Here is a 23,695-nt window from a genome sequence, read left to right on the forward strand (position 1 = left end):
GGGGAGATATGCGCAAGATATTTTGTGAATAATTCCTTAGTTGAGTGAAGAATGAGAGAACGAAGAAAGACAGGCTGCACCTGTTGATTGCCCACGCGCCTCGTCGGGCCTGTATGGTATGGTTATGGCGCGTGCGCGTCACGCGTCGGGCAGCCTCCGGACCGTCAAGCTACCCTCGGGTACCCATCCGGCATGAGAGGCAGACTTTACACGTATTGTCACAAGTGGATTATCATTCACTTCGCGTTTACAAGTTACTATTCCGCCCTCCGTACTCCGTACATCATACATAAATGTAGATGGTAATACCAATCCCTGGCTCCCCCTCCTCCCTTACTAGCCTAGCACAGACTGAGTAGGCATGCGGGTCCCCTGATGCTGCCCAGTGAACAGTATCGACGCTACATCTGTTAGACCCATGGGGATTCATCCCTTACTCAAACCCACCCAATTAGCTGGCGAACTCTGTAGATCATGGGTCCCTTGGTCGATTGATGAAGCAGTCTGGACTCTGGTGGCATGCACTTGGTACTTATTATAAATTCCCAGCCTACCAAATACAGTCTAGGCTACCGAACAAAGTCCTACTCATTTGTTGTGAAAATTGTAGCTGACGAGGATACCGTATCCGTACTCCCACCCTTCGAGAAGCACTTAGGCTACGAAATTACTTCCCTTCAACAAACATTCCCCGACTTCACAAGGATACTAGTAACCCACTACGGCCCTAGCTTCCTTGGTACCCCGTTCGCAATCTGAGTAAAGCTATTGAACTCATTTAAAAGCAAACACAAGCAACATGAACAATTCATGTCATCCAGGGATGATTACCTCACCTCCGAGAAGAAGCAGCGAATACCGAGCTAGGGACTCGCAATAACGCGGCTTGGCTAAGACAATGCACCGACCGAGGCGTAAGCAACCACTTACTGCTGTGAGCCATGCGCTTAGGGATTTGACTTGCGAACCCCACCCTCCCCCCCCCTTTCCCCTTCTTTCTACCCTACATTTTTCTCATCAAAGCTTGTAGAAACTGCTAATCGATCTCGCTATATAGTAGCCACAACACCCTCGGAGCTAGAAGGAGACCAAGCTAAGGGTACCATGGTGGCGCAAGGGTTGACTCTGCTAGGGTACACACACCTTATACTTATTATCTATATGTAAATCGGCAGTTATGTACTTTCTATATTTTACAGGATCGCCGTTTCATTATTCGATGTCTCCACATGTTACCATACCTCCGAAGGAGCCGTGAATACGCAGTGTGAGCTTAAACTTATTCGGCATTACCCGCATAAAAGGTATAGCTAACTATCTCTGATAGGACACAATCATTTTGTAGGATATGCTCCTCCTCTTATATCTCATTATCTACTCCGTACTACTGTATCTACTACTATATCATTCAATGTTCTTTTCCGCGTGCGAGGTTTTCCTTGAGCAATGTGGAAAACAAAACTCGCACGCACCGTTCTGAAAATGCGTTCTTTTTGGACCTGCAGGAACTATGCATATACTGATCGTTATTGGAAGCAAAATTAATCTGGACATCCGGACCTCGCCATATAACTAAGCCATTCTGATAGATGACTAGTTAGTTAGTTATTCAGCAATGTGATGAATAAGCCGAAGAAAACTTAGAAACATTCCTTATGAATAATGGGAGAGGTATTGCGAGGAAATGAAACTCTATAATAGACAAAAAGGACAGATAAATCAAAAAATGTATAAAGGTAAGCCAACCCCGGTAGACCAGAGAAAATGAACTTGACGCCAATACATGAACAACCTGGGGCATACAAGGAAAGCCAAGAATCTATCTGCATTAGACGGACCTGCAAACGACGAAAGGAAAAAAGGAGATAGAAAGAAAGGGAGGAAAGAAGCATGATCAACTACACAGCTGTTTATATGCACGTGACTCTTGTAGTTTGGAAAGACATAAGGGTGATAATGGACATCATAGCGTTAGAGACGGACACAAAATTTGGAAGGTAGCGCGACGCAAAAGTATAAGGGAAGACAAAGAGCACTTTTCAGTCCAAGAACGTGAACATGCTGGTGTGGATGATATTTAAGGCACGATCAGCGTCTCTCTCTTCAATGACACATGAGATGTTGATCTCACTTGCACCTTCAGGGCGGTATATCGTCAGTCGGTGTTCAGGATGCACAGGTAAAAGCGAGACTTACCTTGGGAAATCATCTCAATATTGACATTATTCTCACCTAGGGTAGAAAACATCCGGCCAGCTACTCCGATCATATTTTTCATCTGTTTCCCGACAAGACTAAGGATTGCCATCTCGGGGATGATATCAACTGTACCATATCGCTGCAGGTCGCGCAAAGCACCTTTGAGATCTTCATCAATAACTTGATATTCATCCCTCCCGACTCCATTGAGGAGAGGCATTTCCGAATGAAGAGCCATCGAGACATGAACCTCACTCGTAGAGATCAAATCAATTGAAAGTCTCCACCTGTCGAGAACGGAGAATATCCCAGCGAAAAATCCATGTGAGAGCGAACGTTTGTTGGAATGTACATTAATCACCAATATCTTGTGCTTAATCGTTACCGCCGTTGGGCGTTTAGGCCGCTGCACAAGACTAGGGCTGCGGGTACGGAATAGCCTCGGATCATGGCCTGGAGTTGTCTTCTCCAATTCGAAAGTAGAGTCTGGAAAGATCACGGTGCCATCACCTCTTGGGTTCATAACATTCTTTATGCGAATTGGAATCTTGGCGCGCATGACTTGCTCCATGGTGAAGGGATGAATTACCTCCGAACCGTAGAATGTCAGTTCAGCTGCTTCAGCTGGCGTGATTGCAGGTAAAAGGCGTGCAGTAGGCACCTTCCGGGGATCTGCGGTGAATATTCCATCGACCTCTTTCCAGACTTGAAGTTCCTTAGCATCTATTCCAACAGCAACGAGGGCAGCGCAGAGATCAGTATAACCGCGGCCAATCTGATCGAGGAGGCCCCCGGGCACGGTTCCAAAAAAGCCAGTAACAACTGGTACTTTGTTTTCACAAGCCCGAATCTTTCGGCCAAGAGCTGCAGCGAGATTATTGTAGAAGTCCTGGTCGAGGCCCTGATTCGAAATAGGAAAGTCGATGACCTCAGCTAGATCCACGTACTGTGAATCCACCCCACGGTCTTGAATATATGCGGCCATTAAGCGACAACTCAATTTTTCTCCTGTACTGATCACTTTATCCACGCATCGTGCGCTTATTTCTCCTAGTGTCTGTGCAGCCTCCAAGACTCGAAGTACTTTGTCGCATTCGTTGTTTATCTCTGAAACGAGCCGGGACTTGAGTACCTTAGACTGGATTTGATCGTCAACGACCTGGATATGTTCGAGCCGGACTGCCTCAACAAGGGAAGCATATTCTTGTGATAGAGCGTCTTCCGCATCCCGAGCTGCTCGCAACAGACTGTGTTATATAGTGGGTTAGTCCGAATGGTAACTCTATTCTAACGGGATCTGGAAGTCGTGAAAACATTGCGGACAAGAGCTGGACAGTATATGGAAGGATCTCCTGAGATTTTGAACACAGAGATTATGACTCACCGGTTCGTGGTTCCTGCAGCCTTTGTTGAACTACTCCGTGCCGAACAGACTATAGCCACGCGGTGTTCGAGTAGACTTGGTCTGATTCAAAGCCGTTGTTAGCAAGCACGACGAATGTTAGATGAATATACAGAGAACAGATTTACTTACAATACCACTTGATCAATGATGTTCAATGCGAATTTCCCAACACTGGTACCTCCAAACTTCTGCACAATCCAATTGCTATCCGGTGAGTTTTTCGACTCACTCCTGGCAAATTCCAAAGGATCCTTCTGGCTTTGCTGGTGGCCATCCATCTTTGGGTCGCTGGAACAGCAAGTTGAAGCCTCGCAATTGAGAGATGACACACCCACGCAATTGGCTCCGGTAGCGGGACAGCCTTTTTTATGTGCACTGGCGGGGTTGCGAAAGCGGAGCTCATGCCGATGAGATGTGAGACGAATGATCATTCGCCATTTCGTTTCTCCGCCTTCCTTTTGCGGGTACACAGTATCGGGACTTGATAATTACTAATTGAAGATGAACGTTGAGTCAAGGAACATGGGTGCATTAGTACCAAAGCAGTCTAGTTTTTCTGCTATGCTATGAGTTTGCACCCCCCCGTCGCGTAACGTAATTCACAGAAGACTCAACCATCTACAACCAAAGATACGATATAATGGTATCACACTAAAACCTTTTCTGAATTCTTCAATTGGACCACTTGGTGCTATGTTAGCCTATCATTTTCATATATACAGCAGACTACAGGTGACTGATTCGGCTATTTGGTCGCGAACTATGGTATTGCTCATTCAGGGTCTTGAACTTTATTCCCACCTTTTCATTGCTACGTGCAGTGATTTGTATCATAGGAAATGCGAGGTGTGATCTATTGAATGAGATCCGTTCAGTATGCTACCTGTTATCGATACTATAGTACTATGTACTGGTTTAGCATCAGATGACATGTTTACCTATACGGTGCATCAAATCTACTTTGTGATATGCACTAGGTAACAGTGATATATGCTTTGTGGATATTAATATACTCCGTATGTCATGCCTACCAGTATCAAGAGGAATACAATTTGATTTGCTGGTAGCAAGTCGGGAAGAATAACCGACACTGGTATGAGGCTAGACCCCCCATAGGCAATACTACCCGTAATAGCATTGTTTTTTATTATACCACGGAGTGCATCGTCGCACGGCAGCTAACTAGTGAATGATCTCAGGGCCACACTTTCATTCGTATCATTGTAGGGCTTTTTTGCCACACCCAAGTACACCGTCGGGAGTAAGTGATAATTATAAGCAAGAGTAGATTGTATATCGTTTTAGGGCAAGTCGTCTCAGTTGGGTCTCGATCTTCGCATCTAAGCTGCTTGGCACATGATTCCGTGGTTGATTTAGGTGGGCCTACGATGGGTGCCTATTTAGCCAACTGTCACCTTTACCTACTTCTGGCCCTAGTCGGCTCCCAATCACCTCTTCTTTGTTTGTGAGACGAAAATATCAGTCATAACTTACAAGAGCGTGAAGCTGTCTTCATCTCATCTCGAGGTAATTCTTGGGGCGGATACAATACTGGTTGCCATGGACCATAAAAATGATAGTGATCCAACATGTCCCTTTTGTCCATTTTCTGATCCGGGCATCAGCCGTGTTGTAGAACATGTGGATGTTTACCACCCTGAAGTGGATACCCAGGCTGGGCATAGCAGACGGCCGGCAAATGCACCCTCAACTGGAACGGGAGAATGTTCTGGGGATTATACCGAGTGTCCACACGGCTGTGGGGAAATAGTACTCAACACCGAACTCTCCGCCCACCTCGACTTGCATTTTGCGGAAACAGTTGCCCTTGATGAAATATCTTCATGCCAGCCGGAATTGCCTGTTGACATGGAGAGTGCGGTGTCAAGCCATGATGCAGAGAGACAGGAATGGTTGGAAGGGGGCACTCCCGGGCTGCTACCCAGCGAAGATAGAACGCTCTCATCATGGTCATTGATTGGTGGCACGAAAACACCGCACAATGGGAGAGCTAAGCGGCTTGGTGTACGAAAATCTTCATTTATCCTTTATCCATCATAGAGCGCGTTGTGCTGACATACTACTTAGCGTACGGAGTTAGGGCCTCATGCTCACGAAAAGCAGATGCCATCGTGGCTGCGAAGAATGTTAGAGAGGGGTTCTATGTCAATTTTCACAAATACAATCGCCGTAGACGGCACGCTTCGGAGGCGCGAAGCTGTCGAGAACGAGACGCGCGATGTCATTCCGGTGCTCGCTCGGTTATGTGAGCAGGACAAATCCGTTCAACGTGCTTTTTTTTGCAGCCCAAAGGTCCATCAGATCTCGAAGATCCCCAAAGAAGGAGGATTTTGCGGGTATAGGAATATCCAAATGCTAATCACGTACATGAAAGAAACTCAACTTCCGGGGCATGAGCGTTTCCCACAAGAGCTACCCACGATCTTCCAACTACAAGATATGATCGAAGATGCGTGGGACAATGGTTTTAATAGTGTAGGGAGGGTCGAAACAGGAGGTATCCGAGGAACTAGGAAGTACATTGGCACGCCAGAGGTATGATGACCGTGAATGTAATCTTGTGGATTGAATTGATTCATTAATTTATAGGCACAAGCGCTGTTCTCGAGTCTCGGCATACAGTAAGACTCCATCTCCAAGCCGGGAAGCGCTGCTTTAACAACCCACAGGTGCGAAGCAAATAGCATTGGTGCCTCGAAGGAAGTGCGTGCACATGACGCACTATACATGAATGTTGCGGCTTATTTTCGAGAATCATGTGCTTTAGAGGAAGGACACAAAGTCATGCAGACAAACTTGCCCCCTATTTACTTCCAGCATCAGGGTTTGAAGACCTCTTTCTTCGTGACATGTAACATGTCTAATGAGTGGATGGGCATAAACAGGACACTCCATGACAATTATCGGTTTCGAAATTCGTGACGGTGGTAGCGCAAACATACTAGTCTTCGATCCTATGTTCCGAACACCTCCAGCAGTGAAGCGGCTCAGAGGGCCCCAGGCACTGACGTCGGACCCCGCACGCGTATTGAAGGTATACAGACGAGGCACAGCATATCTGCAAAAGTACAAGGTATTTGAGCTTCTAAAGTAAGTTACATGGAAGAGGCGACCGATATGGTGACGATGCAGGGTTAGCTTACCAGACTACTCCTAGGCTTAAATATTCCGCCAATTCGTCTAGCAAATAGCACTGCGGACAAGCGCGGCATGGCATCAGGCTGCAAAACAGCAACAGTTCTTTGGCCTACGATGTGAAGCGTGCATCACAACATGCCTAGTTTGCTATTTCCCATCATCATCATCAGCATGGACATGAATCTTCAAGTAGCCGTTATCTGTCAGCTCAACAAGTGGCAGCATGCTTGAGGAAGGTTATTAGGTTGGGTTTTCAAGTGCATTGTACCACATCATAAGAACTCAAGCTTCCCGGCGAGCTCTCTGCAGATGCTTATCAGGGTTACATGTGAGCTAGCCTTGTCTAAGTACTCTAATACTCGTTTGTGCATATATAATTCTGAGCACGGCAGCTTCAATCTCCTAGATAACGAATCATGTAGCACCGGGTAACTTATGGAGATATCGGGAAGTTTGATAATCCGAAGCTGTACTGATTACCTACCCCACGGAAATTTTCCCCTCACTGTGGAAACTTTATCGGCCTTTATCGGGCATATTGAAAGATATAATTCACTTCACGCATTTCAATGAGGCATAATGCGGACATCTCCGAATGTGATAATAACAGGCACGCCCGGCGTAGGCAAAACCGTCCATTGCGAACAATTGGCCGAGGAGACAGGTCTGCGGCATCTTTCAATCAACCATGTCGCAAAAGAGCGAGACTGCTACGAGACATATGACCACGAATTACAAACCTGGGTCGTGGATGAGGACAAAGTACGTTCATGTAACTCTTATTTAGTCTGGTTTTCAGTCGCCTGATAAGTTGGTTTCAATCATGCACTCCTTACGTTTACCTAACATACATATATTGCAGCTCCTGGACGCTATTGAGGATCAGGTGCTTCAGGGTGGCTATCTAATCGACTGGCATGCATGCGACCTGTTCCCCAAGTCATGGATCGATTTGGTCGTTGTATTACGCTGCCCATCTACGGCTGTTCATTATGATCGTCTCGCATCAAGGTACACCACAGGACCATAAGCCACAACCCCCTTTACTATCAGCTGAAATCCTAATTGGAGCTTATTGTTGCAGGGGCTACAATGAAACGAAGCTGCAGGAAAATTTAGATGCCGAGATATTTGGTGTTTTGCTTGACGAAGCTCGAGAAGCCTTCGACGAGGAATTAGTGGTTGAATTGAATAGTGAGAGGGATGAGGATGTAGAGTCCAATTGCGCAAGGATTTCTAGCTGGGTACAATCTTGGAAACATGATCGAGCTTGAGGTCTCGATTATCCCAAGGGATACGGGGAGGGGGCGGCCGAAACCGACACCAATTCGTATCGTGAAATCTGCAGGTCATATCAAGGACGTCTGTCGGCCAACCAATCTTGCAATTTGACCAGAGCTTTATATCTGTGTGAGATACGGTTCTGCTCCAATATTAGTGGCTGATCAAGAAACTGATGGGACAATTTCCTGACCTTCTCTTCTTTGTCCATTTCAGCGTAAGTCTTGCCTTGATGCTCAAAAATCGGGTCCCAGCCTGGAAGGAGCTAGTGAGTCTCAATTTGTGTAACTAATAGTCGCCTGTACATACCAAAATTCGCAGGGCCCCTTGGTCTCACGATAGCTCCCTTGTGTGAATGCGTCAGCCTCTGACAGGGTAGGTGGAGTTGACACTCAATCCTACCTCAGTTCTACCCTGGAATAAGATTGGATCCGAACCGGGTCCGCTGGAAAAGGCAAAGGTGCAGACAGCCTCCGCAGCCCTGGTCTCAAATGAGTCAAGCAATTTATTCAGACCTTCATGGCCTAGGGCATCGAGAAATGATTTGCTAGATAGGATTAGTAGGAGAGTCAGTATGCTTGGACGAGGAATACATACATATATGGACCAGGCAGTCCTTTGAGGGCGTGAAACTCAAGCGCAGTATCTTCCGTCAACACCGGGCCTCCGACCTGACCGAGGTGAGTCTGTGTGATAGAGCTGTGCAGATTCAGCCTTTGAAATGCCACTCACCACTTCTGCTGCACGTCGGCATTTCTCCCGGGCAATTTCTTCTATCGTACCCTGTATCTCAGGAAGGTCAACTGCTTGGTTTTCAACGTCGATCACAGTCCCTAATATCGCTTTCACTTCTGCTAGCTTGTTTTTGTTGCCGGTGATGAAGTTTAATTTTTCCAGTGAGGCCATCTTTGCGTAGGCCGATCAGATTCTCAGAAGTAATAACAAGAGAGAACTGAAAAGTAGCTTGTACGTTGACAGACCGCAGACATAGGAGAACAGACAGACGGAGGTGCGCTAGATATATATATCTGTTGTGCCGCAGGTTCGTTCAATTCAAGGCTTAAGATTCTTGTTTCCCCGCAGCCCCACCAGGCGGTAGTGTGTGGTTCAGCTTGGGTCCCTTTATTCGGCTGCTTACAGAGATATCATCAAAATGGCTAGTACGATACAAACGCTCATCATCAGGGTTTCTATGAAACTGCTAGTGCTCCGTTGCTCATATACAAGGTCTATTCCATCATCGTCGCGCCGCTTTCCGTCATCTCCAGCCTCTCTTGCTGAGCCATCGCTTGGGCAGAAACGATTTCAGCCAGCCGCTTTAGTCGCGGCGTTTGAAGCCCTTCAGAGACTGTTAGCATTACTCGGCGCACTGTCCGCTGTGGTCCACTTACAAGACGGGGTGTATGTCTCCAAAGCTGTTATAACACGTGGCTCCGCAATCTCATACGGGCCACTATCTTCCATGTCAACAGGTGTCAGAAGGAGAACATCACTCTTCTCGGTGACACGGGAGGCCACCGCTTTCATGATTTCACCATTGATAGGTTGCTCATAGTCAGCCACGAGATACTGGTTCAGAAGTTTCTGGATTTGGTTTGGTGAGAGCCTAAGAACTGTCAGTACTGCATGAGGTTTCAGCAGAACAACCTGATCGAAACTCACATCCAACAAATATCCTGGATAATCTCAATGTCATTCAAAGTGGCCTTCTTGAGCTGAAGAAGCTTGGTTGCTTGCTAGATAGAGCTAATTTCAGCAAATAGCACAATCCCTTCGTCTCGATAGACCCCTTACCATTAGATGCTCCAGCTGAAGTGTACCCTCTGGCATATCATGGCTCTTGCACCACTCCTCAATGCGGGTGATATTGTAGTTGATCTGCAGACCACGTTTCCAGGAGAGAAAGTTTCTCCGCATGAGGAGGTCATTGAATGCAGTGACACCAACAAGTCGGAGAAGCTCAGTGACCGTCTGTGTTATGATAGTCTCTTCCAGATAGAAAGCCTTCATTGCTTTGTAGACATTGTTCAAGAGACTGAGAAGGTTATCCATACTGTAGGCTGGGTTGTTGTTGGAGGGTAGGAGCTTCCCAAGGAACCTGTTTGTCTCGCTTGTAACAAAACCTGGGAGGGACTGGGATTCAATGATCGCTGGTACAATCATCTTGTAAAGTTTCTTCTTCAATACTTTCATCCACGTATGATAAATGTTGAACTCCAGGCTTTCGAGATCATGCTTCACAATCTCTAGCAGACGATCGTACTCAAAATTATCCGTCTTCTGTGCTTCGTACCAGTCTTCGGCCAAGAAAACGAAAGACAACATTTCGTGAACATTTGAAAGCCAAAAGGCCCCTGGATTAATAGCATCCTCTCCATCGTGCTGCATGACCTCTTGCTGGATTGACTGCATAACGTTGGCCAAGAAACGCTCGGACTCTTTCACAAAGCCATTGTTCCACATTTCGGACGTCACTAAATTGATCAAATAAGCTGGGAACAAGACCTCCTTCTCCGTAGGTGGAGGTGTAGAGCTGGGTAGTGGAATTTTCAGGTTGCGTATCAAACCCATAGTCACCTCTTCATTGAGCTCATCTTCTTCAGACAACAAGTTCTCGAGTTCTACCTCAACGGAGTCCAGGCCTGGAGAGAAAGCATTTCCCGAGAAATGCTGGCGGCCCATAGCCGAGCTAGGAATGGCCATCGACACTGGCCTCGGGTTATAGGCGCCACTGAAACGATCAATATCGATCCGCTCAGCACCGGCACTTCGCCTTTTGGGCTTCGGCTTCTTGGAAGAAACAAGGTTTATCAAGCCGCTCGCAGGCGGCTGAATGGGCCCACCATTCTGCTGGTCTCCATTCACGCCGTTTGCAGGCACAACTCTCTTTGCAAGCTCAAGCTGTTCTTCGAGATCGACTATCTGCTGACGAAGGGATGCCTTTTCGTTTTCAGCATCCGTATTCAGCTGCTGAAGTTTCTCCAACTCTTGGTTTGCGGTACGAATCGATTCTCGTGAGATCTTCTCTTCTTCTTGGAGACGCTTGATGGTTGCCTGCGCATCATTATGGTGCTGTTGTAACTTATTCATTTCCTCCTCCATGGCAGTTAAGCGAGCAGCAGTAATACCTGCCTGGTTTGCTTCGGCCTGTAATTCTTTCGAACGATTCTCGAGCACGTTGTGACGGCTTCTCCACGACTTCACTTGTGTCTCATAGTTCTCCAGTTGCGAGTTGAGTGACTTATTTTCTCGCTTCAAAGATTCGAGGTACTGAGTCAACTCTACCACCTTATTCTCCAGCTTATATGAGATCTGTTTGAGGTCCCGAGCATCCTCGCGAAGCTTCTTGTACTCTCTCCTGGCCTGCTTTCCTCTCCAGAGGTTCTGGACAATGATCACTTTTCTGCGGTATTGTCTCCAAGCGCGTAGCTGTCGCCAGGAACGGAACGATCGCTGTATTACTTTGGCTGCATTGCCATGAATCGTGTCGAGGATATTCTGCCTGCAAAGGAATCCCTTTGCAACTGACTGGAAAAGAACGAAATTGGCACGGATGCGGCTGTAATTCCGCCGCTCCTTCTGTCCTCGCCATACCCTCTGAATCGTCGTAGCTGCCTTGACCTGCCGAATCTCAGCTGCACGTTGTCTTGCCAAGAAACCTCTAATAAGAGCCTGTGTTGTGAGGATAGAGGCACGAGCCTCAAGATATCTGCGGCGGTAGTACTTGCATCGAAGGTTTTTCTGTATCATAACAGCGCACCCATTCAATCTTGATGTGCGAAGATTTTCGAGAAAAGCAAGCATGCCTGCTCGGAAGAATATCTTCGTTAAACCAAGCTGATATTTATCTTGCTTTTGCTGGGTACCATCCCCGAGAGCTTTCTGTAGAATGGCATGGCACATATCCCTGATTTCTGACGTCCATTGCGATGAGTGACAAAGCATGTAGTACCGGATTGCAAATTCTTCGTATGTCCAGCGTGTAGGATATCCAGCCGTACTGATCCGTACAGTCTCAAGGACACCACAGGCTCTCAGTTGACTGAGGACCATCGGCCCTTCGAATTTCCAAGACTCCTTAGCCTCATTAGGCTTGATGCAGCGTATGTAGTGCACGTCGGTAGAGTTAATTGTGTTCATAAGCTCAATCAATGATGACTTGAAGATTCCTCCCAAGGTTGGCTTGCGATTGACAGCAACGCCAATTTTTCGACCTGGGGCAGCCACAGGTTTGGATGAAATAGAAGCCGAATCTTTCTCGCGAACGGCTGCAGCCGTGTCCAAGATTTCTTTCACAAAATCATTTGAAGAGCCACGCAGAATCTCCAGATGCTCATCTGGGACAGTGTCCCGGTTCTTTTCAATGAAGCCGTCGGACTCGTAAGTCACATCGACTGCATAATGACATATCGTAAACGCGGATTTGCCAAAACGTGGCTTCTTGTAGAACTTCTGCTTATCTGCGGCGAAATTGTGGTGCAGCTTGGTCACGAACTGCTCATCCGAGCCCATAGGCAACCGAGATTCTTCATCCAAAAGGGATAAGATACCCAATTTTGCTTCAATCAGGTCAATACAAGGTTGGTTATCCGAAAAGTCAATGAACGTCCAGTCTATCTGCTCGCGCACATATTCTTCCTGTTCGAGTTTGAACACGTGCTGGTTAAACTCTTGCTGCAGCTTCTCATTGGCGTAGTTGATGCAAAACTGCTCGAAGGAATTTTTCGCAAAATGTTCGAACCCGTAAATATCCAAGACCCCAATAAAAGACTTGAACTTGTTCAAAATACTATCGGTAGCCAGACCTTGGTTGATCCTGTCAACAAGCCAATCGAATAGGCTAGAATAAATGAATTTAGCAACCGAGTCCCGGACCACTGTGGCCTGTTGTTGGGTTAGATTGGACGTTATCTTTTCCCCTCGTGTAATTAATTGTTTCTTGACTATCCATTTCGCGAATTCGTTGGCGTCAATTCCAAGCAATTGACAAGCTCGAACAAGTGAAGGTTCCGAGGAAGACAAACTCGAATCTGTCCTGGTGGCGGTTATTCTGACATTCCCAAGGTGCAACAAAGCAGCTAGCACACGGAAAATTTCCGCCTGCGTTCCTTCCGGGACCCCTATAGTACTCAGGGACTTCTTTGTTGCATTGAATTCGGCTCTGTCATCAACACCATCAATCGTCGGTGTACCACCTTGGTTAAGATAATCGAAATCCTCAACGGATGTGAGGCCAAGCTCCTGTTTTTCGGGGTCAGTGGCACCGGCAACCAGTTGGTAGAATATATGATAATTGCGCTCTTTCAATGGCTGGAAGACAAGACGAGATCGTTCAAGAAGGTAAGTTCGTATCTTTGCGCCGATGATATTGGTCCTGTCATCGAACATTATTTCAATGTACTTTCCAAACCGCGAGGAATTATCGTTGCGGGTGGTTTTGGCATTTCCGAAAGCTTCCATGACAGGATTAGTAGCCAGAATTTGCTCTTCAGTTTCGCTGATTGCATCTGCTCGACTGGTAGTATACTTTCCGGGTTGATCTGAAGACTCGCGGGTTGCAAAATAACGCATAATGTACTTTGCGCTGACCGTTTTCCCGGCACCTGATTCACCAGAGACTACAATCGTTTGATTCTTTCCATCGCGTAGCATGTCACTAAACACATTTCGTAAGCAAACACACATGTTTTGAGAAAAGGTGTCGCTCTTACGCGAACGCTTCCTCAGCGATAGCAAAAAGGTGTGGCGCCTGAGATGCCCTATGTTTTCCAGCATATACTTGCACCATTTGCGGGACATAAAGTGAATCGACCCGAGCAAAGGGATTGGTAGCAATAAGAACGATGCCACTATATGTGTATATTTCCTTCTGGGCATAACGCAGCTTGATGGCCTGCAAAACTGGACTGGACTCAGTAACCACCGTAATCTTGGTTCGGAGACACACCCACCAGCTGGCTCATTCAGATGAGACAAGTTTGTAAGGTCTTCGCTGGCTTCGAGCATGGCAGGATTCATCAACGGCGGCAGTTTTGGATTGTTGTCTACCTGTAACTCGGCCTGGGTTGTTTCCAGAGTTCTTGTCTTCTCACATAAACCTGTTAGTCGATATCATACCTTCCATCCGAAATAGTCGGGCAAATAATCTGGTACGAACCTCTCCATTTTCTATCAAGAAGACTAGCTGCACTTTGTCCCCATCAACCAACTTCTCTTTGACTTCAGATGCGACCCATCCCTCGGTCGGATCAGGCTGCCAAGCCCTTGTTCCGACCTCGTAATTGTGAGCCATTGCGTTCAAGTCTGTAGATATATTGTCTCTCTATATATCGACGTGACCGGAGAAAGCAACCTATGCAGGACGTTCGGAGGATCTGTTCGAATGATCGATGTTAAAAGGCATCTAGTGAGGAGGTAAGGGAAAAGCACAACTAATTAGAGCAGTTCGAGAAATGATTTCCCCGTCTGGTAGTGGTAGCGACGGGCTCTATTTTTGATTATAAGTCAGAAGAAAGCATCATGCTTCGCTTTAGGGAGAAATTACTGAACTGGCTAACAGCTGGCGTTACCGAGCCGCAACCCCTGAGGCGGCGCCTGGAGAGCGGCGCCACTTGTCGACGCGATCCCCACAGTTGTCAGCACCAGCGCCAAGAGCCAGAAGGCAGGAACATCATCTATTACTGCTATCTAGTTATTGATGATGATCGGAAACTCTTAAGGGGTTATCTACTCTACCCCAGAAACATACATATACAAGAATGACTGAAACGGACAATTTTCTAGCTCATATGCAGCTGCGAGTCCAAGTTGTGGCAGATGCTCTGCAGAGCATAGACAGTGTTACTTACATCAACAGAAGATGGTGACAGAACAGGCGGTGAAGAAACACTGGCGATTAGCTAAGACGGACCACTCATTACTATGACCCATGCACCATGCTACCCACTATGGGGGTAAAAGCAGCTTTTTCGTCCGTCTAGTATGAACTCGCTGGTTTGGAAAAAGGGAAGATATCAGCGCTTTCATTAGCAACTATGGGAATTATGATACTCTGGTCATGAAGTGCTGTTTTTCTTTTCCCACACATGGCCATCAAGGGAGCAAGCGGAGATACGACCTCTTGTGTACTTCTCAAGTCTGGAGTATGTTCATACTGCACAATCGTTGCTTGGACACAATATATGGATAGAAAGTGATTAGAAAATGTGTCACGCAACAAGACTAGCGATGCGCACAATGCCTTGAACAAGGAAACGCCAAGGGATCAATTGCACCGCAAAGGCGCTTCCCAAGACATTGGGACGACATTCTGAGGCAATATTACTAGGCGGAAACGACAAGTCAAAAGGACTGAGGGGTGGAGCAGTGACAAATAAATAATAAAATATGATAAAGTAAAGGCGAAAAACATTGAAATAACAAAAAAAGAAAAAAAAGAAAAAAAAAACACCACTTGAGGGCTAGGCGTCATGAACTGGTTCATGCATGCTCCGAGCTTGATTTATTGAGCCATGCTGAACGTTCTCAGCTCTGTTTACATTCCGCTGCCTCCTTCTTCGGCTTTGAGGCGCCATCCTGTTCTGGTGTCAGCACGGACAGACGGTATAAGCAAACGATAATCAATTAATGCGCACCTCTTCGTCGGAGTCATCATCGACGTCCCGGTCGGACCTCCTCTCATCATCATCGTCTTCATCATCTTCATCCTCGTCTTCATCGTCCTCCTCGTCGTATTCATCGGCATCCATGTCGTCACCCAACTCTTCGAACTGAAGGGCCTCTCCCGTGAACCAGTCGATGGCTCTGGGGATAAGCTTCTCCTTGATGTCTTCACCGAGCTGATAATCAAGTTCCAGTCGCTCTTCGATATCAGTAGCAACGGTATCATCGTCGTCAGTCGGGGGCTGAGGGGGGGAGAAGAAGTTGAAAAATGACTCCGTGGGGACGGTAATTTTGACAATCCGAGTCTGTTTCGTGTCTAGGCGATGTCAGCTACAGTGCACATTCGATAAATGCTATTTCGACACTCACTCTTGTTTCTCTGTTTCTTGCTCTCAATGCGGACAGTGAGATCTTTATCAGCCTTCCAATCGATCTTAGTGCCTTCGGCGTGATCGTAGATGAAATCACCGCCGTAGCCGTTTTCTTCCTTGTAGTAGTAGGTCTTCGAAATAGTCTTGTTTGTGAAATAGGCATTCTCCGAGAATTCGAAGATGAGACGGAAGCCTGGGCGATCGAGGTATTCCATACGGATATCGACGAGATGTTTCAAAGCCTCTTCATCTCGTTCGGTGATCATTTCTGCAAGAGAAATCTGGTTTTTCATAGCTGAGAGCCAGAATTCAGGTATGCCGGCGATTTGAGACTCCTGGTCCTCTTCTTTGGTGGCTTCAGCCTCATCTTTAGAGTCAACATCCTCTTCATCACCCTGTCCCGCCTCGACTTCACCATCCGTAGGCTCTGCGGCTCCGTTGACTATCGTGGAACGCCTCTGATACAACGGAGTAAACTTCGCGAAATATTTCTTCTCAAGTTCCAGTACCTCTTCCTGAAACTGGGCTTCCAATTTAGCGTGCTCCTTCTGGATGCCCTTCAGGCCAGCAACGCGCCGGCGGACTGACACGGGTAAGGATTCAATGTAACCCGAAGAGCGGCCAACTAGGGATCCAAGTTTTCCCTGAATCATGGAAACGAGCCCGGGGTTGCGTGCAAACAGGGAAGCCGCCGTAGCGTGGTCAAGAGACTCTATATTTGGTTTGTATGAGAAAGTATCTTGAAGGAAACGAGGAAACTTACCTTCTTTGATACTAGCAATTCCAGGTTGCTGGGCATGAGAAGAAATAGGAGCATTGTTGGCCGGGGTATTTTGTGGTGTCCTGCAAGCGTCATATCTCGTCAGAAATCAAAGAGCATACCATACCAAAACGTTTGAGATGTTGGTAGTTCGAAGAAGGGATTCTTACGGAGCCACTGGAAAGTCCGCTTTCTTATTCCTGATGGGCTCAGACATCGTGACAGTGCTGTTTAGGGGGTGGGGGAGGGAATGAGGAGATGGTTTGGTAGAGGGGTCTGGCGAAGAGAGTTAAGGAAGAATTTGATACGTTTTGCGAGGTCTGGAATAATACTGGCTTGGTGGGATCCTTAGCGCCCTTGGGCCGAGGGGCTTGGCGGGACGGGGGCGCTGGCTGTTGAGAACTTTTCAAAAGCTCCCAACAATACAGTATCAAATACTGGTGTCGGCAGGCTATATGCTCTGTCATTCCAAGGCATTTACTATTATCTATTTCTTTAATCAATAGTTCAATATATATGCGGTAGCCTCCTATATTTTAGAGTATTTAATAGCCTCGAAACCATGCTCTTCTGTTTCCAGATTACCATACTATACAGTGGAAATCTACCATTGTTTCTTAGCTTTCCAACATTCACACGGAGTAGTCTACACTACCTCGTCAAAACGCACATACACGACGCAACTCTCTATGGGGTTTTTCTTACTGTATATGATGGTAATATCCAAGAGCCGCAGAAATAGTTAGCGGAGGGGGGTTTGGGCGACGAGCAATTGAGAAAACACCAGAATGATATATCATTTCAACATAGCCATACGCGGCCATAATCCTGCAGGTTATAGGCAAGCTAAGGCTCCTTACCTCCGCTCCGACTCTCTAAGAGCAGGAGACATATAATGAGAAAAAGTTACACGTGTAGAATCTGAAGAATTTCATCTGCTCGATACAGGCCATCATGAGCTATGCTGTTCGCTATTTTCTAGCTACTATTAAGACAGAAAAAAAACTTTAGCTGACTTGAGTCTAAAATTGATCTACAGCCAGTGAAATCTGTATGCAATCGAGGAAGGATTCATAATTCGATGCGTACTGTGACAACATCCCACCATCTAGATAGTCACGTGGAGATAAGACGTCAAGCCGGTCATAAAGAGCATCTTCGGACCATCACTTTAGTCCACGCACAAATACAGATCGGAAATTACACATCCTACGCATTTCTTAACTCTGAGTGTTCAGCGCTAGGAGATTGACGTTCTCGGCATGCGAAGAATCAAATAAATCATTATAATTTCCGTCAATCGCCTGTCGGTGTCAACAAAAATCGACCTCTACACGGAGTCGAACAGACCTTCAAAAGCGCATAGGAGGTATCATTGTCAAGATGGAGCGTGATGTACAACCGCCACTGGAGGCTCGGTCACCCATGTTTCCAATTGGGACTGATCGTCGCCGCAACTCAATAAGAAGCAGGTTCTTCACACTAGACAATACCCTCCTGGTGGGTCTTGCTGATGGTCTTCCAGCTATAGCGTTGTTTCAGACGTTGAAATGGCCCGCAACGAGGTGCGTCCAGATGCCGGCGAAGCTTGTGGAACAACAAACGTAACTATCTATATTAGATATATGATGGACCGATCTCAGAGAGTATCCCTTCCAGCATTGTTTCCTTTTCCCACCGCCGGAATCGCAAGGACTCCACCACAAGCTTCACCTATTTTCAGGAAGATCAGGATCACCCGGACTGGCCAAATGAAGCTGCCATAGATGCCGAAAGTGACGTTGACAACTTATCTGATATTGAGCCGAACGAGTCAATTAGATCCTCTAAGCGTCCGTCCTTTTCTCGAGACTCCGTCCAAGACCCCCTTCTACGAAGGTCTCTATCAGCTTCGTCGCATGATTATTGCCATAGGGGCGATCAAAGGGTAAGTCAAAAAGTCCACATCGTTTCGGAAGACTTGACCATCGTGATTGCGGGGTTTTCGACGAGTCCCACCGGCCTGCTATTGTACTATCTCTCTTGCCTCTTGTCCCTCGGGGTATTCTACCTCCTATTTCGTTGGTTTCCAAAGTACCGAGTCCGTTTGATGGGGATGCCAACCCCTCTTCAAAGCTGTCAATGGGTTGTAATTGAGGTAAGCAATGTGGCGTATGGAATTATGACACCTTATCACTGAACTGGGCCTAGGATCAATGGAATCAACTTGACATTCATACGGTCCATACTGAAGTATACGGTCGTCCTCTCTCCACAGTCTTCAGTCCTAACTACGAGTTCTATGACGAGGACAACGACCCTACAATCTCTCAGTTACGGTACATTGATTACAGATATCTTCGTCTTATCTACCACCCAGCCGATGACAAGTTCTGTCTAATCGGTGGCTGGAAAGACCCTTCCTGGAAGAACGCGAAAGGGATGAGAGCTGGACTGGATGCCGATGACCGTGATAGCCGCGAACAGGTGTTTGGCAAGAATCTCATTGATATCCAGCAGAAAACTGCTATCCAGCTTCTTATGGATGAGGTACATGTTCACCGACGTTAAATGGTGGATTGGCGTGCTCACTTTTTTAGGCTTTCCACCCATTCTATATTTTCCAACTTGCTAGCCTTGTCCTCTGGTCGCTTGACCAGTATTACTATTATGCTGTCTGCATCTTTCTGATCTCTGTGATAAGTATAAGTGCTACTATAATTGAAACCAAAGCAGTATGCTGTCTTGTCAAACCAATGTGGTGGTGTGCTAACTTTATTTAGACAATGAACCGCTTGAGGGATATTTCACTGTTTGAGTGCGATATCCGTGTGCTTAGGAATGGGTTTTGTAAGTCATTCTTCTTGAAACCAACAACCTTCCTGCAGGACTAACATTCTTTTCTCCAAACAGGGAGATCAGTCCCATCTCGGGAGCTTGTCCCGGGTGATGTTTACGAATTTTCTGACCCCTCCCTGAACCATGTCCCTTGTGACTGTATCTTGTTATCCGGTGACTGTATTGTGAATGAGAGCATGCTCACAGGTTCGAATATCATCTCTCCAGGGTTTTGATGAGAATCTAATGGAGGTACAGGTGAATCTGTCCCTGTCTCTAAAGTCCCACTGACAGACGATGCCCTTAAATACCTAAATTTGAGTGCACCCTCAATCCATCCCGCTCTTGCAAGACATTTCTTGTTCAGCGGTACGAAAGTTATTCGAGCACGCCGTCCCCAAGGTGTTGATGATGATGAAGCTATTGCTTTGGCAGTGGTTGTGCGAACAGGATTCCTGACCACGAAAGGTGCCCTTGTTCGATCGATGCTCTTCCCAAAGCCTTCCGGCTTTAGTTTTTACCGGGACTCATTCCGATATATATCCGTTATGGCTATCATTGCGATTTTAGGTTTCGTGGCCTCGTTCATCAATTTTATTCGCCTCGGTGTAAGAATAGCTTGAATGCCAAGCAAGAGCTCCTGTGACTAACAAGTTACAGCTTTCATGGCATCTGATCATTGTTAGAGCACTCGACCTGATTACGATCGTTGTGCCTCCGGCCTTGCCGGCCACGCTGAGCATTGGAACCAATTTCGCTCTCTCACGGCTTAAGGCACATAAAATATATTGCATCAGTCCGCAAAGGTATGAGCATATACCAAGTTTCGAAGGAGACTATGTTAAGCTTTTCAACAGAGTCAATGTAGGGGGCAAGCTAGATGTGATCTGTTTCGATAAGACGGGTACCCTCACGGAAGATGGACTGGATGTACTAGGGGTGCGGATCGTGGACCACAATAGAAGGTTTATATGCATGCACACTACACTTCATACATTTGCTTATCAGTTCGCAGATTCTCCGACCTGCTCCCTAAGCTGTGTCTCGCTTCCCCGACATCATCATATACGGATAGCATTCGAGATATGAGCAGGTACAACAACACCCTTTACACCATGGCAACATGCCACTCTTTGAGAGTTGTGGACGGCGAACTTCTTGGGGACCCCCTAGATGTGAAAATGTTTCAGTTCACCGGTTGGTCCTTCGAAGAAGGTGGGAGCCATACTGAAGAAGCGGATTCCGAGACGATATTACCGTCAATTGCGAGACCACCCCTTAGTGAAAACCACCCCAGTGCTTATCAGCGGCATAAAATAGAGGTCGGTACACTCTTTTGATGCTTATGATTTGGTTGGATCTGACCATGCAAACCTAGGCACCGCTAGAACTCGGCATTTTGCGTACCTTTGAATTCGTGTCACATCTCCGTCGCGCAAGTGTTATTGTGCGTCAGTATGGTGACACTGGTGCTAGCACTTTCGTGAAAGGTGCACCGGAAAGTGTGAAGGCCATATGTCTCCCGAGCAGCTGTAAGTTTGCACCTGCTTAGGTCCTAGTTTGAAGCTAACGCATGACTCTCTAGTACCTCACGATTTCGACGAGCTCCTGAGTAACTATACTCACAAGGGCTATCGTGTCATCGCTTGTGCGGCGAAATATGAGCCAAAACTAAGCTGGATGAGAGTCCAGAAAATGGCCCGTGCTGATGCTGAATGTGATTTGGAGTTTCTCGGCTTTATCATTTTCGAGAACAAACTGAAGCCAAACACGGCTGAAACTGTGGCTGAGCTTAACAAAGCAGGGATACGCAACATAATGTGTACCGGTGATAACATATTGACTGCAGTAAGTGTTGCTCGCGAATGCGGTCTAATTAGTGGAGACGAACAATGCTTCGTTCCTCGCTTCGTACAAGGTCAGCTGTCCTCGAAAGGCGTCGTTGCCTTTGTTAACCTTGCACCAGGCCATCCTCCTGATAACGTGTCCGACGACTGTCTTTGCTGGGAAAGTGTAGATAATCCAGCATTGAAGCTTAGCCCGAGTACTCTTATGGTATGGTATCTTCATTTACCGTGGAATTAAGAGTGGAAGATGGCTAACGGCGAGAAGCCTTCACTGGATTCGACGGCTGTAGACTTATCTATACCAGGCAATGCCTGCAGCCTCGGCCATTACTCTCTCGCCATTAGTGGCGAGATGTTTAGGTGGATCGTAGACTTTGGAAGCGAATTGCTTATCAAAAGGGTGTGTATACCGGCATGAGTCTACGATTATGAGTTGGCTTTTTTCGTTTCGAGATCGTTTTTACTTCCATTTAACACTATTTGCAGGTACTTGTGCGTGGAAAAGTTTTCGCGAGAATGTCACCTGATGAGAAACATGAACTAGTGGAGAAGCTTCAATCACTAGACTATTGCTGCGGATTTTGTGGCGATGGTGCTAATGACTGCGGGGCATTAAAAGCCGCTGATGTCGGGGTCTCCCTATCAGATGCCGAAGCTTCAGTTGCTGCTCCATTCACCAGCCGCCGCTTTGACATATCCTGTGTTCCGACGCTAATCAGGTAACAAACATTCGGATTGAGATACCTTACTTTGCATTGGTTGTCTAACAAGGAGACAGGGAAGGCCGAGGCGCCTTGGTCACAAGCTTTTGCTGCTTCAAGTACATGAGCCTTTATTCAGCAATTCAGTTTTCAACTGTCAGTTTTTTATATGCTTCAGGGTCAAATCTTGGTGACTTTCAGGTGAATCTCAAGGTTCCTAAGATGCAAAATATACCCTGCTAACAAAGTATGAAGTTCCTTTATATCGACTTATGCCTCATATTACCGATAGCGATTTTTAGTAAGTCTCTTGGCTGGATCAAGGATGTCAATCACCGGTGATTTTGAGACTGACTCTGCTCACCAGTGGGATGGACCAAGCCAAACCCTGTACTATCGCGGAAACGGCCCACTGCTGATCTTGTATCACGCAAAGTCTTAATCCCGCTGCTAGGTCAGATAACAATATGCATCGTGACTCAATTAATCGCATTCGAGACTGTTAAATCGCAACCATGGTGGGTAACATGGCTTTTCCTTAGCTCAATCTTGCTTTCAAGACAATCACTAACCTACGTAGGTTTCAACCCCCTCAGCTAGATCTAGAGGAAAGCAACATTGAGAATTCCGAGAACACCGTGCTTTTCCTGCTTTCCTGTTTTCAATACATATTGTCAAGTGTTGTCCTTAGCGTCGGACCGCCTTTCAGAAGACCGATGAGCTCTAACAGTCAGTCCCCCAGGCATGCATGGTTGGCTATATTACTAACTGAGTCTAGAACCATTCCTCTCTATGATAATTGTGGATTTGATGATCTCCTGCTACATGCTGTTCACACCCTCAAAATGGCTGAAGCAGGTCATACAATTGACGTACCTGCCGGAAAGTTTTGCGTGGTGGTTGCTGACACTTGCTGTCATGAGCTTTTTGTTCTCTTGGCTGGCAGAAAAGGATCTTTTTCCTAGATTGGCTCATTTGCTAGGGCGCGTGTACACGGCGTTGCGACCAGATCACCCCAAAAAGCGTCGCCAGTACAAGGTACTACTCGAGGAAATGCAAGGGTAGATGAACTTCCACTTTTGCATATCTCCTAATATTTCAAATATATAGTCGTCATCCTGACTTAAGAGTCTGACTGGATGGTTCCTTTAATGACGACAGAAAGCGCGAACCTTTTGTGTTAACAACTCGATTAAGATATCTGATGTAGTCCTCAAGAAAATCGATTGTCTTCCAATCTCAACAAACGAGACCATTATTCAGGTCTGAGAATATTCGGCAACTAATGGTCCCATGGATGCTTCCAACCCAACAAAGCAGGGCCGTCTTTCTTCGCTCTGTACATCAGCTATAGACCAGTAGAAATGTTATGGTTAGCAATATTCGCTATAAAGTCGCGTGAGATTCGTACAAAGAACCACATGCTAGCTCCCAATGCAGTCGCGGTGAAACGATAGAGAGGTCGAGCGGGATGAATATGAATTGGGTGGTTT

The 23,695-nt window shown here is 46.6% G+C and overlaps 7 protein-coding genes across 7 annotated transcripts; 3 read left to right on the forward strand and 4 right to left on the reverse strand.

Moving 5' to 3' along the window:
- Positions 1-2,039: 2,039 nt before the first annotated feature.
- On the reverse strand, positions 2,040-3,882 carry An17g02280 (uncharacterized protein; the record flags this gene model as incomplete). The annotated part of the gene is made up of 4 exons (XM_001398419.1): positions 2,040-2,137; positions 2,197-3,446; positions 3,584-3,664; positions 3,734-3,882. The coding sequence occupies 4 exons, from the start codon at positions 3,880-3,882 to the stop codon at positions 2,040-2,042; spliced, it is 1,578 nt and encodes a 525-aa protein (XP_001398456.1).
- A 1,282-nt stretch (positions 3,883-5,164) lies between these two features.
- An17g02283 (hypothetical protein) lies at positions 5,165-5,665 on the forward strand (the record flags this gene model as incomplete). Its single annotated transcript, XM_059745514.1, has 1 exon — positions 5,165-5,665. One exon carries the CDS (start codon positions 5,165-5,167, stop codon positions 5,663-5,665), a length of 501 nt encoding a protein of 166 aa, XP_059606814.1.
- A 63-nt stretch (positions 5,666-5,728) lies between these two features.
- On the forward strand, positions 5,729-6,816 carry An17g02285 (uncharacterized protein; the record flags this gene model as incomplete). The annotated part of the gene is made up of 5 exons (XM_001398421.3): positions 5,729-6,160; positions 6,215-6,246; positions 6,295-6,449; positions 6,511-6,715; positions 6,783-6,816. 5 exons carry the CDS (start codon positions 5,729-5,731, stop codon positions 6,814-6,816), a joined length of 858 nt encoding a protein of 285 aa, XP_001398458.3.
- A 1,861-nt stretch (positions 6,817-8,677) lies between these two features.
- Positions 8,678-8,950, reverse strand: An17g02287 (uncharacterized protein; the record flags this gene model as incomplete). The annotated part of the gene is made up of 1 exon (XM_059745515.1): positions 8,678-8,950. The coding sequence occupies one exon, from the start codon at positions 8,948-8,950 to the stop codon at positions 8,678-8,680; it is 273 nt and encodes a 90-aa protein (XP_059606815.1).
- A 323-nt stretch (positions 8,951-9,273) lies between these two features.
- An17g02290 (uncharacterized protein) lies at positions 9,274-14,336 on the reverse strand (the record flags this gene model as incomplete). Its single annotated transcript, XM_059745516.1, has 7 exons — positions 9,274-9,383; positions 9,436-9,650; positions 9,707-9,780; positions 9,839-13,700; positions 13,756-13,945; positions 13,996-14,088; positions 14,162-14,336. 7 exons carry the CDS (start codon positions 14,334-14,336, stop codon positions 9,274-9,276), a joined length of 4,719 nt encoding a protein of 1,572 aa, XP_059606816.1.
- Positions 14,337-15,568: 1,232 nt separating this feature from the next.
- Positions 15,569-17,054, reverse strand: An17g02300 (uncharacterized protein; the record flags this gene model as incomplete). Its single annotated transcript, XM_001398424.3, has 5 exons — positions 15,569-15,619; positions 15,679-16,022; positions 16,076-16,789; positions 16,841-16,920; positions 17,008-17,054. The coding sequence occupies 5 exons, from the start codon at positions 17,052-17,054 to the stop codon at positions 15,569-15,571; spliced, it is 1,236 nt and encodes a 411-aa protein (XP_001398461.1).
- Positions 17,055-18,220: 1,166 nt separating this feature from the next.
- On the forward strand, positions 18,221-23,267 carry An17g02310 (uncharacterized protein; the record flags this gene model as incomplete). The annotated part of the gene is made up of 21 exons (XM_059745517.1): positions 18,221-18,309; positions 18,363-18,402; positions 18,459-18,974; positions 19,028-19,366; positions 19,417-19,551; positions 19,600-19,666; positions 19,730-19,861; positions 19,913-20,262; positions 20,315-20,460; positions 20,512-20,661; positions 20,748-20,980; positions 21,043-21,186; positions 21,240-21,572; positions 21,621-21,709; positions 21,767-21,901; positions 21,988-22,220; positions 22,280-22,403; positions 22,458-22,503; positions 22,570-22,720; positions 22,783-22,931; positions 22,981-23,267. The coding sequence occupies 21 exons, from the start codon at positions 18,221-18,223 to the stop codon at positions 23,265-23,267; spliced, it is 3,888 nt and encodes a 1,295-aa protein (XP_059606817.1).
- Positions 23,268-23,695: the final 428 nt, after the last annotated feature.

The sequence above is a fragment of the Aspergillus niger genome, assembly GCF_000002855.4.
Source record: "Aspergillus niger supercontig An17".
NCBI classification, from domain to species: Eukaryota; Fungi; Ascomycota; class Eurotiomycetes; order Eurotiales; family Aspergillaceae; genus Aspergillus; species Aspergillus niger.